The sequence below is a fragment of the Felis catus genome, chromosome D3 (assembly GCF_018350175.1).
Source record: "Felis catus isolate Fca126 chromosome D3, F.catus_Fca126_mat1.0, whole genome shotgun sequence".
NCBI lineage: Eukaryota > Metazoa > Chordata > Mammalia > Carnivora > Felidae > Felis > Felis catus.
This window is the reverse complement of record NC_058379.1, coordinates 31,752,916-31,770,097: the sequence shown is the minus strand read 5'-3', so window position 1 is coordinate 31,770,097 and position 17,182 is coordinate 31,752,916. Positions and strand designations below refer to the sequence as shown.

General features: G+C 43.1%; 1 protein-coding gene across 3 annotated transcripts in view; it reads left to right on the top strand.

Annotated features, from left to right (window-relative positions):
* Nucleotides 1–3,888, top strand: part of CEP192 (centrosomal protein 192) — a 135,813-nt gene extending 131,925 nt beyond the window's left edge. For all 3 annotated transcript variants that reach the window (XM_019814959.3, XM_023241726.2, XM_045041110.1), the window contains exon 46: nt 3,441–3,888. In XM_019814959.3, coding sequence (XP_019670518.3) covers nt 3,441–3,582 — 142 coding nt within the window. In that variant the 3' untranslated portion in view covers nt 3,583–3,888. The remainder of the gene's footprint in view (nt 1–3,440) is intronic.
* Nucleotides 3,889–17,182: the final 13,294 nt, after the last annotated feature.

Below are 17,182 nucleotides of genomic sequence, written 5' to 3'. Positions count from 1 at the left end.
CCTGACTCCTCCACAGGCTAAAATTTTACATAAAGTAAAGCAGAAAAGCTGGTTTCTTTATACTTAAGAATGACTTCCTTCAACTTCGCAGAAGCAAAAATTTGCTACAGTAGCTCACTTGAAAATTTTTACACAAAACTGAAATAATGGTGCTTCTTCTGTAAGTGTTGAGTGCTTTTGTATTTATCCCAAATATTAGACACTTTGACTTTGAACAGGGGCTCATGAAATACAAGTGCTGGGGGAGAGCAGTGATGAGCTTGCTTTGGCAGGTGGAACAGAATCTATTCTGAGAATCTGAAAAGCAGTTCCCAGCTTTCTTTTAGTGGCGTTTTTGTTCATTAGATGGTTCTTTGCTCTATGATACCATTAGCTCCACCCTTCCAGAGTAATAATGTGACTTTACTCATCTCTAGGGTACATGAGGTAATCAGTGCCTTACTACAAGTATGCACCTCCCCGGGGCAGTTGTGAGGCATGATGGGGCTGCTTTTACACATGAAAGTGCCCCGAGGCCTTTGGGATATGAACCGCAACATAAATAGGTCAGAAGAGCTTCACCCAGAGGTTCTGGGGGTTTTGTCTAGTGCAGAGGCGGGGAACATGGATGGATATTAGGGATATACCCCCCTTTTTTATTTTATTATTTAAAAAGTTTTTTTTATGTTTATTTATTTTTGAGACGGGGGGAGACAGAGCGTGAGTGGGGGTGGTGGGCAGAGAGAGAGGGAGACACAGAATCCAAAGCAGGCTCCAGGCTCCGAGCTGTCAGCATAGAGCCCAGTGCGGGGCTTGAACCCACGAACCATGAGATATGACCTGAGCTGAAGTCAGACGCTTAACCGACTGAGCCACCCAGGCGCCCCAGGGATATACCCCCTTAAAGCAATAGATTATAAGGAAGGTAATAGGGAGAAGGAAACCCTGATTATCAGTTTTTTTGTAAAGGTCGTTTTGGGGGGTCTAGGTGACTATCTCTATCATATCTCCATAAAAAGAATTCATTCATGTTTGCACTTAGCCCTGAAAAGCATTCTTCTGTTAACCTATTGTTTTATTCTAGTTTAATCTCTGCTGTGACATTTTAGTGACATGTTTCCCCTCTCCTGTGCCCACGTCTGCATGCACCCAGCGTCCTGGCAGGCTCCTGCTGCTGACCTGCCAGACCCTGCTGTCTCATTCCAGAGGGCTTTCTCACAAAAGTCACAGCCAGGGACAGTGCTGTCATTGAGCTGTTGTTACTTCTCACCAGCACACACAGGAACCAAGCAGTTTGTTACTTTGTGATGGTACCTTGGCTGTGCCAAGAGTATTCCTTTTAAATTAAAAGAAAGAAAAGAAAAATGATGGTTTATAGAATTTTCAGGTTCTGTAGATGGGGGCAGGCAGTGGAGGAGGCAGTTTGAATGCATGTTCACAGCTGCTGTGTCCCTCTCTTAAAGCATCTTTGCTCTTTGTGTGCCTGTGCTGTAACAGTAGCCCTTGCCTGGTACCTGGTAAGAGATTTTGAGCTAGACCTGTCCCCTGGGTTCAGCATACTTTACTGTTACCTTTAACGTTTAAAGTTGTGTGTGTGTGTGTGTGTGTGTGTGTGTGTGTGTGTGTGTGTAGAGATTAAAAGCAGTTTTTAATAATAGTACAAGGTACTATGGTAAATATATCCATGTTACTTGAAGTGTTCTAGAACTATGTTAAATTTTATAGTTCTTTCTAAATCGCATTCAAGTTTATTCAGAGTATCTGTAAGTCTAAAACAGATGATATATGTTTATCATAATACATTTTTAAAACACTTTCTCAGTTGAATATAGAACAGTTCTGTGTTCTATATTAAAATTTGTTAATGATGGATCTGTCAGATTTATTTCAGGATATTTTATTACTTTTAGCAATTCATAAGTTATAAAGCCTCTTAAGTTGGCAAATTGTACTACATTATTCTGGGTACTGAAATGCTAACATGAAAGAGAAAATGGTAGTTTGTCAGTGCCAGGCACTAGGTACTGTGTTTTTAAATTTGGACATGGGAAATTTGGGTATAATGCATTAGGGGAAAATAACCCAGACTTAAAAATTTGGTGTGTGTGTGTGTGTGTGTGTGTGTGTGTGTGTGTGTGTGTGTACGTATGCATGTATTTTTAAAATTCTGCATTATCAGTTATATCCAGGAAAAGGGCTTTGAAATACTAAAACTGTTTTCTAAATTTTTAGCCCACTGCAGTTTTATACCCAAAAGCTAACACTGTACACAGGAAATGTGTTGGAAACAAAAGCATATATCAGTTCCGATTGCTGAACTTTAAGACATGTAGTTTGGAAATGAGACTCAGGGATGAACTACCTTCCCTCTGAGGGAAGTCTGAAAGCTATTAATTTTCACTCAAAACAAGACTAAAAGTCAGTGACATCACATAGGCTTTGATGAACTTTATGTAGTTTCATTCACCATGAGGATAAAGGTGTATTTTAAACTCTTGGGACCTGGTTTTGTGAACAGAAACCTCCCAACATAATACTTTTAAACACAGGGTACTCATTACCTGCCTCTATACAGCTGACCCTTGAACAGAGCAAGGATTAGGGGTGTCAACCCCCATGTGGTAGAAAATCTGTGTATAACTTTGGACTCCCCCCAAAACTAAATTTACAATAGCCCACTGTTGACCAGAAGCCTTACCAATAACATAGTCAATTAACATAACTTTTGTATATTAAATGTATTATGTACTATATTCTTACAATAAAGTAAGCTAGGGAAAAGAAAGTGTTATCAAGAAAATGATAGTACATCAAGCTCTGGCCTCTTGGCAGCATTTGATGGCAGTGACCTAGATGCCATACTCAGTCTGAGCAGGCTCATACCCACTCCCTCACTGCCCATGCTGCTGTCCCGTGTGTACATCAGTTCAAACCCGTGTTGTTCAATGGTCAAACGTAATCTAAAAATAAATTTTCAGGACAGTTTTTTAATAAAAGTTCACACGAATGCTGGTGGAGCAGAACCTGCACAGCCCTGTTAATGACCAGCACGAGTGGCGTGGGTTCATACTCTCCCCAGTTGAGCGTGCTGCTGAAGGAGGGTCGGGGGTCCCCTGTTCCTCTGCCCTTTCTTGGGCAGATGGCTACCTGCCTGCGGACAGAACACTTTCACGTGCAATAGAACAGACCTCTTGTTTCCCTTTTCCTATTTTTTTGGATGGCCAGGAATATATATGCAATACTATTTGAATCAGGTTTTAGATTTTCCCTTTCTCTGTGCCAGTTTCTTGTTAAATAATATCATTAAAGAAATGAGAACCAAATTTAAACCAAACATAACTCCGCTGAGTTCTTCCATCAAAATCCGACCGCACCCTGCCATGCACGGAGCTGGTTACAGTGGTGGGTGATGCACGTGCTGCTGTAGCACCAGGCCGACGACCTTTCCTTTCTCTTTCCAGAGCCCAGCATTATATCAACATGCCTGTGCAGTTCAGACCAAAGTCGGCAGGCAGATTTGAAGCTTTGCTGGTTATTCAAACAGATGAAGGCAAGAGTGTTGCTATTCGACTCATGGGTGAAGCTCTTGAAAAAATTAACTAGATACATTTTATGCAAAGTAAACTACATAAGTTATATTTTGGTAACTTCATTTTATTTTTACACTGCAATATTCTTTTGTATATATTTTGTAAGATTGTTTTGATAACTAGATTTTTGTTTGTTTTGAGAAGCTAATATTGAATGAAGACCTGACTAAAATATCATGTATGTAGCCGACAGTATTGTACTTAACTTTTTTATAGGGGACAAGAGAGTTCTATTTTTGCATTGATTATGATACTCTGAATAAATATGGTATATATTTTAATGTGGTATAACCAGAAATAAACTTCCATTTCCATTGAACCTGTCTTTTTTATATCATGTAATACATAAATCAGAATATTGCTTTATTCTAATTATTTTCAAGCTACTGGGTCTGTTTTGTGATTCTCCCCACTCCATTACACAGTTTCCTTTCCTCTAAGAAATTCCTTCTTTGGTCCTTCTTTCTGTTAGCTAATTGCCCAGATTAGAACAGAAGTGTACTTTTAAAGAAATTATTTTTCTCCAGAGTAGCAGAATTCATATTCTGTGCAAATACATTGGAGAGGTTGATGTATTTTAAGATAGCATTTATTGTAATTAAAGCCAGATGGGACAGCTGCTCCAGAACACTGCATAGAAGGTATGCTCCACAAGCAGGTGCCTGTGGGAAGGCAGTGAGTTGCTGAGGGGGCAGAACAGTCCTCCCCTTATGTCATCTTGAGCTGTGAGGTAGAAAAGGTGACACAGATACCTGGTTTTACCCAGGAGGAACATGATTATTAATTGCCTCTCAACCATTACTGTTAAGTCCCCGAGCCCTAGCTAATAGCCTTGGTCTTTGGAGCAACAAAATTCCAGATTGTGAGCAATTGTGTAATGGGTTAGGGTGATCACAGTTGGATATTACTGATGGAGTAGAAAGACCGTGGAATGTGTAAGAAGCTGCCTAGATGGCTTAAATCTACAGCAGTTTGGAAGCAGCGATGGTGAGCTGGAGGCAGGAAAACATTTCTTCTTTTCTCTTCTACCTTATTTCTCTGGCTTAGACATTTATAAAAACATTTTTCACAAGTTAAACAGTTGTTGCTGTTACTGATACTGTCCTACTCCAGTTTTAGAGTTCATACATCAAATGTCGGTGACTTCATGCTTGAACATGTATTATTTGACAACATTCAGCCTCAAAAATTTTGAAATGGTGGTACTGCTTTTTAAAAATGTTTGCCCTGGTCTTTCAGTTCCTAAGAATTGTTACATTTCTGTGTAACCATCACTTTGCCTTTTACATTCTACTCAGGAGGTTTAAAAAAAAAAAAAAAAAGGTTTAGGCAAACAAAAACTTTAAAAGTGACTCTCCTTCCCAGACCATATGCTTTTATGGGTATGCATTTCTTCCTGTCCCTTCCGTGTGTTGGAAACCTGATGCTTGGAATTTGGGGAACAGTTGGATGTGAACCAGTGGTTGACTGCAGCCAGTCATCACTGTAAAGCAACTCCAGTCGCTGGCTCCCTTCACTGTGATCTGCAGTGTGGAAGAGCATCTAATGGGCAAAGTTACCAACCCCTGATTAGGTTTCCATCTAGAAGCTGGTTCCCCTTCTTTCCCATCCCTTCCCAGATTGATATCTTGAGTCTTAAACTCTCCTGTAAGCTTCAGGCTCAGCTGGACATTTCCACCTGGTTATCAAATAGGCATCTCAAACTTGGATTCACTCCCTGCCTTACATATGTTTCTCTCTAGCTTTCCTCATCTCCATAAATTTCCCCACTTTTCATCCAGTTATTTAGCTAAAACCCTAGGTTTGGGTGTTTTACCCTCATCCCCACTGACTCTACCGAACCTTTCTCACAGAAGTCCTTCAGTCTGTGTCCAGAGGTGGCCACTGTGGCCCGGGCCACCATCCTTTCAAGGACCGCTGTCCTTGTCCCCTCCCCACACTGCTGCTGGTGCTCTTGCCTCAGGAAGCCCTTCTGCACCAGCAGGCAGAGTTACAGTTTGTAAAAAGGTAGACCAGAGCCAAGGCTCCTCTGCTTATACCATAAAACCTTGGTTTGTGAGCATAATGTGTTCAGAAACATGCTTGTATTCCAAAGTATTTGTATATCCAAGAGAATTTCCGCATAAGAAAGAATGGAAACTCAGATGATTCATTCCACAACCCAAAAATATTCATATAAAAGTGATTACAATACTGTAATATAATACAAACTAAGAAAATACAAAGTGTAAAGAAAAATAACCTGCATTTACCTTTTTGAAAACCTTTGTGGCTGGTGTGAGGGAGACAAGAGAGGAGGGTTATTGTGTGGGGTGACTTTCACTATCACTAACGGAATCACTGCTATCTATTGGCTCATTGGAATCTTTTTCTTTTCGTGCAACTTTAATAACCTATCCAATGACACTTGCTTTTGTCTCCTTTTGAGGATTTCACAGAAATGTGACATTGCATTGTCATTAAGCAGATTCATTGCTCGCACTGCTACAGCCTTATTTGGGTGGTGCTTTTGTACAAAATTTTGCTCTGTTTCCCACATTTTACACATCTGATCTCATTTGCAGTGAGGGATTCCTCCGCACTTTTCTCCTCCTTCTCTGCAGATGAGATACAGATGTAGACTTCTTGTAAGATCTTGCAATTTTGGCCACTGTGTACTTCTCAATGATTTCCTTCTTTCACCATAATCATCTTCTTATCACTCTTCTTTTCAATATTTTTCTGAATGAGGCCATTGTATACACTTGCATGGATATTGACTACAGTACAGTATTAATAAACTCATCATACACTGTATTTAATGTAAGTGGCAATAAGGCAGCTGAGGAAAGGGTCTATATCTGCAGGCAGCCTGACTTAGAATGAAGCAAAGCATTCCTAAGCTTACTCTTGCATAGAAAAGCAAAGGACTGTCCATAGGTGCTTTGAAGTGACAAAAAATACACTGGTGCCAGTTATGGGCACCTTCCAACGTTCTGAAAAATCACTGATTTCTGCCAACTGCTGCAGGTTGAGACCGAGCATCTGAGCTTGAAAGATCATCACCCACAATCCCACAGCAAGGGAGAGAGAGAAGGACCATTGGCTCAGTTGTGATCATGTGACATTTGGCATCACGTACTACTCGTACTGCAAAACCTCGCTTGTTTTATCAAGTTAAGACTTATTAGAAAGGATTGCTCTTCTTGCGGAACACTTGCAGAATAAGTTACTCGCAATCCAAGGTTTCACTATGTATAATTACATTACGTGCAGTCTGAGCCCACACTCCACTCTCCTGTTGGCCTGGGCAGCTGTTGGTCATTTGGCTTCTGCCTTCTGTGGCCTCAACTGCTGCCCCTCCAACCACTTGCACCAGCTCTGTGGCTGTTGTTTTCTGGCTCAATCACTAGGGCCTTCTCAGTTGCTGGGCCCTTGCCATCTCAAGCTCTCCCCCAGATCTTGGTATGGCTGTTTCCTCCCCTCCCTTGGGGAGCCTTTCCTGACCACTGTGTCCAAAGGAACCCTGACTATCTCACATCACACTGCTTACTTCCCATTACAACACTCTCTCTACCTGACCCTTTCTTACATACTTATTGACTAGTTAATTATCTCCCTCTAAAATGTAAGCTCTGTGTGACCACACACCTAGCTGCCCTTCTGACCACTGCATCCCCAGACCTGGTCAGCCCATGCATGTATGATGATCACATTCATTGTTCTGGAGGTTTCTCTGCACATCGTCCTGATCCAAAGGCCCAGCCATGCTTCTCACCAACCCCAGTACACAGCATCCCAGGTTTCCCCAAGATTTCTTACCTAGTTTCTCACCAGTCTCCTGTGGACTGTTCCTCACCATAATAGGTAAATGTTTATTGAGTGCTTCCTATGTGGCAGGTAATGTCTCAGTGCCTTACATGACTGTCACCCTAAATTCATATCAACTTTATAGCGATGGACCCTTTCTTGGCAGGGAGGCCTGGGGGGGAGAGGATCAGAGGCCTCCCTCCTGCTGCAACCTCCAGGTACCTGTGACCATGTCTGGGGACAGACCAGCAGATCAGTAGCAGGCTCTGGGCTCAGGAGGGCAGGATGGCCTGGTGTGGATGAGCAGGCCAGGGCTGGGATCCGAACCTTGGTGTTTCTGACTTGGGTACCCAGTTGCAGATAATAGGAACTGTTCTGGAAATAGAGAAAATGTAACATTGGTATATGTCTTCTTTTAAAAAGTTGATTCCCTTTGTAAAGTGACCCTGAGATCACAGATGAGTGTGTCCCGCCTGGGTCCCACATCTGACACACGATCCTGCTTCTCAGCCAGCCAAGATATTTAGCAGGCAAGACCCAAAGTTCCGTAGAATTCAGGGATGATTAATGTGCATCATTACTGATTTAATTAGTCCAGAAATGAGACCGGGTAAGAGGGCATCTGTTTTTAGTCTCCAATTAAACTCAGGGATGATTTTATACATAGGATACATATATTTTATGGGACACGGATCTCTGGGTAGAATTAAATTGGGCTATGTCTCACAAATATGAACTTGTTCTCTTTGTTTATTGAGTGGCTTTCCTCCCTTTTTGATTCAGTATTCATTTTCTAAAATTTTATATTTAACATGGGGGATTCTTGTTATTCTATAGAGGTTTGATGAAAACCTTGTTCTGAAGTGAAAAGTCTATTTCCCAACATCTTCCACTTAGTGAGAATTAATGCATCATTCTTCTCAAAGACACATCCCCTGGCTGCTGCTCATGCTGGATGCCCAGCCTGGCTCAGATCTACGGGTGTCATGTTGCTGGCCCTCGGATTCCAGCCGCCGGCTCATTGACCAGCGAGTTTGATAAAGTTTACTTTTCAAATTGTGTGCGAGTTGTATCTTTTTAGGTGGCTAACCAGCTCTTATTAAATTTCAAAATGCCATTGTGATTCTCATAACCACACATGTCCAGCGTCCTGCCAGCTCCCCTGTGTGCTGTCATGCTGCCTTACAAACAGTGCTCCTTGTCCCAGACCTTCCTAAATCCTTGAACTCTACAGGACCTTGGTTATGGAAATTATTTGATATTGCTACTTACTCTGTCATTTTAGACAGGCCAATGACATTTTAAAGCAGTGGAACTAAACCATTCAAATACTTATTTTAAAGAAATAGCTCACTTGTTTTTGTGTTTTTATACCATTTCCTATAGCTTGGATAAGAGAATGAGCAGATAAAAATGTTCAGAGCTGTAATATTCTAAAAATAGTTGCTTTGTAAATAAGGATGACTTGAGTGATGGGTGTGGTGGGCATTATGGGCAGTTTCTGAGATGGCCCAAAATGATTCCTGTCTCCTTGTGTTCACGGCCTGTGTAATCGTTCCACCTGAGCAATGTGCTTCTAACCTCAGCATTGGTGGACGTGTCATTTCTATGATTAGATTACAAAGAGATGTCCGTCTTGCCGAGAGACTCCCACTGGCTTTAATGGAACGAGATGCCATCTGGGGAGGTCTTTGTGGCAAAGCACTGAGGACAGCTCCCAACCAACAACTGGCTAGGAACTGAGGGGCTCAGTCCAGCAGGTCAAAAGGCAGTGAATACTGTGGACCACCATGTAATTGAGCTTGAAAGTGGGTCCTTCCCCAGTTGAGCCTTCAGACAAAACCCTAGTCTCGTCCAACCCTGGGTTGCCAAGCCAGGCCCCCCACTCCCAACCCATAGAAACTGATATCATACATGCTTATTGTTTAATCCACTAAGTTCCTGGTAATTTGTTATGCAGCAGAAGATAACAAAGTGATGCTTAATGAAAAACTGCTGCCAGTATAACAAGCTCATATAATCAGCCACATTGGTAAATAATTACATGTAATGAATGGAAACAGTCCAACAACTATTGATCTTTCTGTGATTAGAAAGCTCTTTTTTTTTTTTTTTTTGAGTTTATTTATTTTGAGAGTGTGTGTTTGTGAGCGAGGGAGAGGAAGAGAGAGCAGGGGGGAGAGGCAGAGAGAGGAGAGGGAGAGGGAGAAACCCAAGCAAGCTTTGTGCTGTCAGTGCAGAGCCCGATGCGGGGCTCAGTCTGACAAACTGTGAGATCATGACCTGAGCCGAAATTAAGAGTTGGGATGCTTAACTGACTGAACCACCCAGGCGCCCTAGAAAACTCTTTTAGTCTCAAATGGGCACTCCCCTTTATGCCCAAGCAAAGGTCTTGGCATACTGGAACCAAGAATCCTATAAGTTTTCAAATGCACACCAAATGATTACAAGCAGTTAGAGCTTATTGAGCATTTAGGGAAACAGAATGAGAGCCTATGTTCACTTACCTCCAGTTGCCAGAGCGATGGACTTGTTTGGACAGGAAGCCATGTGGGGTGGGTGGCCCTATGCCTAATGGCGCTGAGCAGCACTGGCTTTGAGAGCGTGGCATTGAGGTATAGGAGGAGCTAGGCGGATGAAAGCACAATTGGACGTTTGGTCCTCCTTGGCATTGTTATAAATTTTATTCTTACAGCCAGTGCCTAACCTGAAAAATACATATAAGCACATGGAAGCGATTGTATTTAATTCTACAAACAGGGTTGGCATACACAGCCTATGGCAACTTTCTTACTATGACTTCAGGTGGGACAGGACACTGCTTGGTTCAAGCAGATTCTCTTTATGTCGTGGCTGATCCATAAAACTGCCCTTGTGTAGGAATCAGTGTGAGGAAATGCAGTATTTTATGCTTTGCCACATGTGAGGCTTGGGCCCTGAGAAGCTTTGAGGCAGGGCCAGAAACACCCTCGTCATCTGAATGGACTCAGCAGGCATCCTCCACATCCGTGCTGTGAGGGGGCAGGACTGCTGGGGAGAGGGGGCAGGCACCAGCGCCACTTGACTGCGGTACAGTTTTGCAGAGGGCACTTCTGTGGACGGAGCACTATGTCCTCAGTCTTGGAAGGTGATGCTCCAGCAGCTTCTTTGGCAACTGTCTTTATTAAAACATCCAGAGAGGCCAGTTTGTTCTGCTGCTGGGGCCAGGTGTACCTAATCCCTCTGGTCCAGCCTGCTTTCCCCTCACTTGCTTTCCACAGGCAAGGCCACCGGGGAGTGGGCCTCCCAACACCTTCTCTTTCACAGGGGCACTTTCCCCACAGGGGGACCTTTCTTACCTGCCTTTCAGGTCCTCAGGGAAGATGGCCCATTGACTAATGGGTAACTGTTGAATGGTGCTCTGTTGAGTGTCTGTTCCATACATTCAATTGGAAGTGCTATGAGGGCAGGGACCAGGGCTGGTTGGTTTACCTCTGAAGTCTCTGCCTAAAGTAGTGCTGGCTTATGATAGGTTTTTGTATGTTTTGAATGAACGAATGCATCATCACTGAAGTTTCCATGTCTTAATATTTCAAAGGAAATACCAAGAGTATATAAATAATAACATAGGAATGGATGGACCCCTGTTTAATACAATGATTTTTTTTTTTTTAAAGTGGGCTCCACACCCAACGTGGGGCTTGAACTCACAAGCCTGAGATCAGGAGTTGCATGCTTTACCAACTGAGCCAGCGAGGCGCCCCTAATAGAATGATGTATTCCTATCTCAAGCCACAAGCAAATGTTGCTAATGTAAAAGCACTAGAATCAGGAACAGGCAACCCTGTTTACACCATAGCTGTCTCATGGTGTGGTCCTGATGGCTTACCTGCTGGCACCTGTGCAGGTGAACAAGGGGAAGAGATGAGATGGATCAGACAGGTGATTAAATTGTTGATGTGTGTTTCCAAGGGATTCCTTTAAAAATTGTGAATAGGGGCGCCTGAGTGGCTCAGTTGGTTAAGCATCCGACTTCAGCTCAGGTCATGATCTCACAGTTTGTAGGTTCAAGCCCTGCGTCAGGCTCTGTGTTGACAGCTCAGAGCCTGGAGCCTGCTTGGGATTCTGTGTCTCCCTCTCTCTCTGCCCCTCCCCTGTTCACACTCTGTTTCTGTCTCTCTCTCTCTCTCTCAAAAATAAATAAACATTAAAAAAATTAAAATAAATAAAATAAAAATTATGAACAATAAGCATTCAGTCATGTGACTGGTACAAAATTGATATACAAAAATCCATAGCCTTTCTGTATATAAAAAAATAATAATGGACAGTCAGAATATAATGGAAGGCAAGATGAAACACCTAGGAATAAAAGTATAAAGAAATGTGTAAATGTACAGGAAGGAGACTTTAAAGTCTCCCTGGAGGGCACAGAAGGAAGCTTGAATAGGAGGAGGACATGTGCCCACCACGCCACTGAGCAGGAAGCTGTACCATGAATCACACAGGCGGGCCTGGTGGTGACCCCCCCAAGACTAATGCTTTGCAACCGCTGTTGGTTGGGGGTTTTCCACAGAGACAGTGAAGGGTCTCAACCCTCCAGCTGCGCTTGGAGCTGGGCCTGCAGCTAACTGTCCAGCTGCCACGTCTTTGCTCTTGCCCCACCCCCTCCTTAGCACACCTCCATCAACCTAGCACCTCCTTTCTTTAAAGGGTAAAATCCTACACTTAACATATATCTTTATTAGAATTTTACATGTCCTTTTAATTGCGCTAGAGTTTTGTGAATATTGAACAATTATTACGGCTTTTGTTACAAAGTTGATTTTAAGTAGTCACCCCCAATTTTAGCGTGTGAATGGAGGCAGGTTAGGAATACGTATTTTGCATTACAGCGGAAAGACCTTTTGAAGAAAAATTCCAGTAATTAAATCTGTCAGTTCTCCCTAAACTGATCTCATTATTTAATGGCTTTCCAGTAACAATACCTACAAAGTATTTTTTAGGTGGAAGATTGACTCTAACGTTGATATGGAACAATGCCATGCATAAGTCACCAGGACAGTGCTGAGAAAAGGTAATGAGGGAGGCTGGTCCTGCCGGGTGTCAAAGACAAGGCTCCAACTGTTGGCCTCCTGGCACCGTAGAGAGGTGAGGACACCCCAGCCCTCAGAGACATAGCAGAGCAACCTCACCTTCAGCCTCACCCCCAACCCCTGGGCAAGGAAGTCAACTCTGGGCCTTCTCCCCTCCGTACCAGGGCCATGGGCCACTTGTGGTCCGGGCTGCAGTCTTAATTCAGGACAGGAAGTACTAGGAAGCAACATAGCAACATATGAAGCTCATATTTAATCTCCCATCTGTCAGTGGAAACCTGTGGAAAGAAATTGGTGGTGTGATTCATTGGCCACTTCAACTATAACAACCTCAATGAAGATAGCCTGGATGAGACTGGTTTATGAAAAAGTAATGAAACAAAATGGATTCTGGAAAGACCCAAATACATATTTAGTATATGGCAAATGTGGCATTTTAGTGGGGAAAACATGGGTTATCCCAAGATATTTTCCAGATGAGTTGTAGGTTAAAAATGAAATTATAAAAGTCCCAGAAGAAAATATAGGACAATTTCAGTTAATCTCTTTATTTATTTATTTACTTATTTATTTAGAGACAGCAAGTGAGCAAGGGAGGGGCAGAGAGAGAAAATCTCAAGCAGGCCCTCGCTGTCATCGCAAAGCCCGATGGGGGGCTGGATCTCATGAACTGTGAGATCATGACCTGATCCAAAACCAAGAGTCAGATGGTTAACCAACTGAGCCACCCAAGCACCCCTCAGTTAATTTCAAATTACAAAACAAAAACTCCTATAAGAAGTCCTATAAGGAAGACTGATAAATTCAACCACGTACAAATACACACAAATTAAAATTTTCTGGGTGGAAAAAGCATAACCACTGTCAAAAGACAAATGACAAGCTGGGGAGAAATTTACAACACTGTAAAGGGGCTTTAGATGTTAATTTAAAAAAGCAACAATCCATAAGAAAATAGGCAAAAGACATGGGCAGACAGTTAATAGAATGGGAAAACAAATAACTAAAAATTTTTTTAATAAGTGCTTTTAAATGACCTCGGTCTCAGTGGTCTAAACTGACGCATTTGTCTTTCTCACTCATGGGGCAGGGAGACCTTTTCAAATTCCACCTTCTTATTTAACTAGTTGTGTGACCTTGGGCAAATATGACCTGTGCTTCATTTTCCTCACTAGTTCAATTACCATACTGGTATCTATTTCCTAGATTTTTTGTGAAAATGAGTATTTGTAAAGTGCTTAGAATGGTGTCTGACACATAATAAATGATATAAAGTTGTTTATTTAATTGTAGTATTATATAATTATATATATAATTTTTATTAAACAAAATTTAAGTTTACTTATTTATTATGAGAGGGGGATTGGAGAGAGGCAGAGAGAGGGAGAGAAAGAGAATCCCAAGCAGGCTCTGCACTGTCAGTGTGGAGCCTAATGCGGGGCTTGAACCCATGAACTGTGAGATTATGACCTGAGCCAAAACCAAGAGTTGGATCCTTAACCAACTTAGCCACCCAAGCACCCCTAATTTTATATATATATATATATATATATATATATGTATATAAAATATTTATTTTTGGGAGAGAGACAAAGTATGAGTGGCGGAGGGGCAGAGAGAGAGGAAGACACAGAATCCGAAGCAGCCTCCAGACTCTGAGCTATCAGCACAGAGCCCAACGCGGGGCTCGAACTCATGAACTGTGAGATCATGACCTGAGCCGAAGTCGGATGTTTAACCAATGGAGCCACCCAGGCACCCCTATATATATAATTTGTGAAACACCAGTGAATATTCTATATTTGCTCTTTTTTCCCCCGTTTTACTTAAAAGTACACCTTGGAAATCATTCTGTATCAGCACATATAAAACTGCCTCGTTCTCATTAATGTCTGCCTAGCATCTTTGGCTGTGCCATTATTTATTTGACAATCTTTATTTGATAGACGTTTTGGCTGTTCTAATATTTTTCTATCATGAACAGTGCTACTAAGACTGTCTACATACAGATGTCATTTCCCATATGTTCAAGGATATCTGTAGGATAAAATACTAGGAGTGGGGAATTGCTGGGTCAAAGGGTATGAGCCGTTTTAATTTGGATAGATAGTGCCAAATTGCTCTCCATGGTGGTTGTACAAGCTTTTACTCCTGCCAGAAATGTATGAAGAGCGCCTGTTTCTCTACATCCTTGCCAAGACAGTGTGTTAGCCAACTTTTAGCTTTCCCACTCTAATAGGTGAAAAATGGTGTCTGGTTTAATGAGCACAATGGCTTTGAACACTGGGAGCAGAGCCCACCATGGCAGGTACTGTGGCTGCCCCGCCAGTAGCTATCCCTCACCCACTTCCCACCAGGGCTGACTCCAGCAAAGAAGGCCAAATATGCCAGATTGGCTTGCTCTGCACGCCCTGCAGCTGAGCTCAAGAGCGATAACCCTGGGGACAGGACCCCTGTCCTTCCTTTTGGGCTCTAGATGCTGTCACATGTGACCTGGAGCAATGGCAGCCATCTGTGACTGAATATTGACAAATATATGGATAAGAAGACACTTCTGAGAATGGGCGGGGCAGAGGATGATGCCCTGGGCCACCTAGGCCGCTATGGAGCTGCCAGCCCAGACATCCCCTTGTCTTACAACAGTAACAGCCAACACTGAGCTAGGATCCTGCATGGATTACCCTGCTGGTGTGCCGGGAACCCTCCAATGGCAGCAGTCTGTAACAGCAGTTGCCTCCAGGCAGAACCACAGGACCTTTGGATAGATAGGGGGAGGGCTTGCCTTTACCGGACTATTCTAAATTTTCTACCATGTTCAAGTATTAGCAATTTTTGTAATGATTTTTTAAGGTAAACATAACAAATGAATTGTTTTAGTAAGAGATTTTTTTTTCCCACCAACATTCAGGAAACTTGACGGAAGGTATCACTTACTAATTAAGGTGATTAATGCCCAATGAGTTGGGCAGCCAAATGTTAACTATCTATAGTAGCCCTTTTCAGAAGGCTTTTGAAGTGACACCTCCCAGTAAAATTCCAGATGGATTCTTTCCCTCTGAAGAACCTGCACTCCAGATCCCCACTATTCTCCTGCGGAGGCTGGAGTCCCTCTCTCGCCCACAGGAGGAGCCAGGGAGCCAGACGCTCCACATCACTTCTGCTTACGAAATGCTTCAGTTTGGTGTTTACGGCGAGACACTGAGGCTTGCAGAGCTGGGTGGCTTGGTTTCCTCTAGTGGTCACCCTGGAGAGCCTTTGGTGACCTAGACTCCAGGTCTGAGAGATCTGGAAAGGTTTTCTCAGTCATTCTCAACTGCAGGGCTGCTCCCCGACACCTGCCCTGTCTTTGGGAAGTGAAATTTTAACCATGCCTGATACCTTTGGTGACAGTGATTCTGTGTTGCATTCCAAGTTTGGCTGCCTGGTGTTTTTCTGTTCGTAAGTTTTACTTATTTGAGAGAGAGAGAGAGAGAGAGAGAGAATGAACATGCACACAAGCTAGGGAAGGGCAGAGAGAAGGAGAGACAGAATCCCAAGCAGGTTCTGCACCATTAGCACAGCAGCCCGATGTGGGGCTCAAACTGTGAGAGCATAACCTGAGCCGAGATAAGAGTTGGGCACTTAATGACTGTGCCACCCAGGTGCCTCTGGTTTTTTTTTTTTGTTTTTTTTTTTTTTATTGAAGTACAGTTGATAAGGTTTTCTGTTATTTTAATGTTCATCCTAGATTTAATATCCAGCAGGTTTTATGTGTTTCTGGCTACTTAAATCTTTGGATATGAGGCACACCTCTATTTTCACAGTGCTGAGGGCAAGAGTGACGGGCAGCTCCCCCAGAGGAATGGCTCTGGCCAGGGTGGTCTCTGGCCAGCGAGGTGAGCCTTGATTTTTAGGGTTGCTGACTCCTTCCCAAGCTGAGCTACCCCTAAAACTGATCAAAGATCAGTTACTAAGAATTTCAGTCATGCAAAGATGGCCAAGATAGAATAAAGCTGTAAGATAGTGCGTATAGTGCAATCCTTTTCTAAGACAAATTACTACTGATAGTGCGGACGTTAATAAATGTACAGAGAGCAGGGGCACCTGGGTGGCTCAGTCGGATAAGCTTCCAACTCTTGATCTCAGCTCAGGTCATGATCTCATGGTTTGTGAGTTTGAGCCCCTCATCAGGCTCTGTGCTGGCAGTGGAGAGTCTGCTTGGGATTCTCTCTGTCCCTTCCCTACTTGCGCTGTCTCTCTCTCTCTCTCTCAAAAATAAACATTAAAAAATATTTTAATAAATGTAAAGAGAACATTTTGGAGAGCATGCTCTGCACTCATGGGAAGGTGGATAATGTTTTAATAATAAATATATATATTAGTTCTGTAGTCCAAAAAGGGAAGTGAGGAAAAAAGACCCAAATTCAGAGACTATAACCAACTCAATGCACCCGATACTAGCTAAGCCATCTAAGGGACGAATCCCAGGGTCACTTCCTGCACTAAGGAGTGGAGCTGGGGGGTCAGACTGAGAGCGTTGCAGCTTCTTTGAGGGGGCTCTGCGCCAGTTCAGTTTGGTGTGTCTGCTTCCTTCCGACACAGGATGGCTGCACTGGGGACCCCGCACATGGAGTCCCCATGAAATGTGCGCAGCTAGGTGCCTGGCTGCAGCGATGTGTGCTGTCCCTCAGCCTGGCGAGGGCCCGACTCTTGACTCTGGAGGCCCCGGGAAGGCGGATTAGGCCCCATCCCCATGGGAGCCTGCCTTCC